This window comes from Notothenia coriiceps, unplaced genomic scaffold (assembly GCF_000735185.1).
Source record: "Notothenia coriiceps isolate Sejong01 unplaced genomic scaffold, NC01 NC01_scaffold00013444, whole genome shotgun sequence".
Classification (NCBI taxonomy): Eukaryota; Metazoa; Chordata; class Actinopteri; order Perciformes; family Nototheniidae; genus Notothenia; species Notothenia coriiceps.
This window is the reverse complement of record NW_011346145.1, coordinates 2,293-5,259: the sequence shown is the minus strand read 5'-3', so window position 1 is coordinate 5,259 and position 2,967 is coordinate 2,293. Positions and strand designations below refer to the sequence as shown.

Here is a 2,967-nt window from a genome sequence, read left to right as displayed (position 1 = left end):
TTAAATTTCACTCCTTATATCAGCAAAATATACTTTCAAAATGCAGCCCATTGTTTCTTTAGCTGTTGTGAGAGTTCATAAGCTACCCCGATTGATTCTATTAAAAGGATTTCATTTTTTCTCATATTACAAAGTCATCATTACGTTTTTTTATTTACAAAACGTTTAGACTGCTTTCTTAAAATGTATAAAACTCATAAAAAACAGCAATCGGCAATTTTTGTTTTCATTAAAATGTCATTAATGTTGTTACCTAGCATGCTCCACCTGTATGGTTTAAACAATCAGTTAAATATGTCTCCTAAAAAACAGTTTAATATTACTGTTGCAACTTTTAAGGCGTTTGTGAAGCTTCAGGAACATTTGGAATTAACAGTGTTGAGCGCTTTCTTTTGCCTTCTCATAAACTGAAAGGCACACATTTGATAAAATAAAAACACTCTATAAAACATATTTACAGTCAAAGATAAGAGGCACCAGCGGCTCCTGAGACCGAGAGGGTAAGATTAGACACAGCAGCAGCAGCAGCAGCAGCAGCAGCAGCAGCAGCAGCAGCTCTAACATGCTTCACCATTCTTAAACTGAAAACACTGAAGGTGGATTATTTGCTCTGAATGTGAACTTGTCTTTGAACCCCAAGGCCTTAAATGTTAAGCAATACAAATAAACCAAAATCTGTTGAGAACAAAAACCAGCTTCATTCGCACAGATTAAGGCTGCCATTGAAAAACATTTGAAGGTTTTTGGAACGGTTAAAGACTCAACAACTTTCTGTTCCTATTGTTTTGTTTTGAGTTTGACTTTCTGTACGGAAGCTCAGCAGGTCCAAACTTAGTGAGTGAAAGCTTGTTTTCAGCAGACGTTGAAAAGTGCAGTAACAGTTTTTATCAACATCAGAAACTGGTGTAGATATTCTCAGTGAAATGCTTAGTTATCAGTTGTATGGAAACAAAAATGTTATTTCTTTATGTATGTATGTGGAGGCGTGTGGCGCAGTGGACTAGTGCGTTGGTGTTTCGGGTTCAGGTTCAAACCCCACTGCAGTCAGCATGTCGTTGTGTCCCTGAGACACTTCACCCCAAATTGCTCCTGTGGGGATTGCCCACAGTATTGAGTATGGAAGTCGCTTTGGATAAAATCTTCTAACAAGTAACATGTAATGTAATGATGTAATGTACAAGAAGGTTTCAGCAGCTAGTTAGTGTCTCTAAAGAGGTTTGTTTCAGATGTGGTGGTTGCTTCATTCCTCTTTGCATATGTAGGATTTTCCAGCTTGGATAAACTTTGATATGTCTTTCTAAACTCAACTCCATGTTTTCATTCAGTCTGTGGATCCTCACTGAGTCTTATGTTTGTTCAAAGGTTTAATCTTCCATTAAAAAACACTTTTGTTGTAGAAGTCATCAACGTCGGAAGTGTTCATCCTGAGGAAGTGCAACATGTCATTTAAACCCATCAGTGTACACTTTTATTGAATATAATAACCTTGGCTGAGGGGAAGGAAAGGGGTGTGACGTAGAGGCTCCATGAGGCGTGAAATAATAAATCCGTGCTCCATTTGAAGAATTGTTCTGTTCGGTCATAATGAAATAAAAAAAGGAATCAAACGTAGAGAAGATGGTGGAGGATGGAGGGATGCTCCATGATGTCTTTTTGGGGGTGACTTTTTGGTTTATTCCAGAAGTTGGTTTTCCATGATCTGATGATATTTGAGTCAAACTTCGGTCACACCTCAGGTCAAGAATATAACTTGGTGCTCGAGGCATGAAATATAAAAAATGTGAGATTGTAGATTTGATGTTCATGGAAAAAAAAGTTTGAACTTTAGGGGGATTCTCCTTTTTGACTTTTTGGTTTAATCCAGAAGTTGGTTTTCAATGATATGTAGTCAAACTATTAGCTGAAGGTCTTGACCTGGCAGACATTTAAAAACAATGTTCCTGCAAGTATCCTGAATGGTGGTTCTTATCAAGTGAATAAAAGTAAAGACTTATCAGTGGTCACTCCTCCGGTCAAGGAAGTGACTTGGTGCTCGAAAAAACGTTGGGGGTTCACCTTTTTTGGTTTATTCCAGAAGTGGGTTTTCCATCATCCATGGTCCATGGTCACACCTCAGGTCAAGGGAGTGACTTGGAGCTCAAAAAAGAAGTTGGTTTTCAATGATATGTAGTCAAACTATTTGCTGAAGGTCTTGGACACGGCAGACATTTAAAAACAATGTTCCTGCGAGTATCCTGAAGATCAGAGAGGTGGTTCTTCTCTGATTAATAAAAGTAAAGACTCATCAGTGGCTGGGTCAAACCTTGGTCTCACCTCCGGTCGAGGATTTGACTTGATGCTCGAGGCATGAAATGTTACAAATGTCAGAATGCTAATTTGATGTTCATGGAAAAAGGATTCTCCATTTTGGGTTATTCCAGAAGTTGGTATTCCATGATCTGCTGTTTGTTGAGTCAAACTTCGGTCACTCCTCCGGTCAAAGACTTTAGGTGGATTCACCTTTTCTGGTTTATTCCAGAAGTTGGTTTTCAATGATATGTAGTCAAACTATTAGCTCTGAAGGTCTTGCCCTGGCAGATATTTAAAAACAATGTTCCTGCGAGTATCCATGGTTTCTTCTCTAGTGAAGGAAAGTAAAGACTCCTCAGTGGCTGAGCAGCCGGAGGCGAGCGAGCCAGCCTCCCAGCAGCGAGGTGGGCTTGGTGTTGGACATCGGAGGAGGGGAAGCAGCAGCAGCAGATGATGATGGGGGGGCGGAGGGCTTCTTGGACACCCCCTCCTGGTAGGGGATGGTGGAGGAGTTGTGCAGGTTGGCGTTGATGAAGCACTGGCTGCCTCGGATGTGGTCGACGCCGCGGACAGACGGGTGTCCTCGGTACGGCAGCGGGAAACACGGCTCCTCCTCTGGGATGGAGCTGATCCCCTCGTTACTCAGGTACCGGTGCAGCACCTCCTTGTGACCTGTGG

General features: G+C 41.3%; 1 protein-coding gene across 1 annotated transcript in view; it reads right to left on the bottom strand.

Moving 5' to 3' along the window:
* Positions 1-1,358: 1,358 nt before the first annotated feature.
* The window catches only part of LOC104947931 (connector enhancer of kinase suppressor of ras 3-like), a 2,813-nt gene continuing 1,204 nt past the window's right edge, over positions 1,359-2,967 (bottom strand). The window contains exon 3 of the mRNA XM_010774053.1: positions 1,359-2,961. Coding sequence (XP_010772355.1) covers positions 2,645-2,961 — 317 coding nt within the window. The 3' untranslated portion in view covers positions 1,359-2,644. The remainder of the gene's footprint in view (positions 2,962-2,967) is intronic.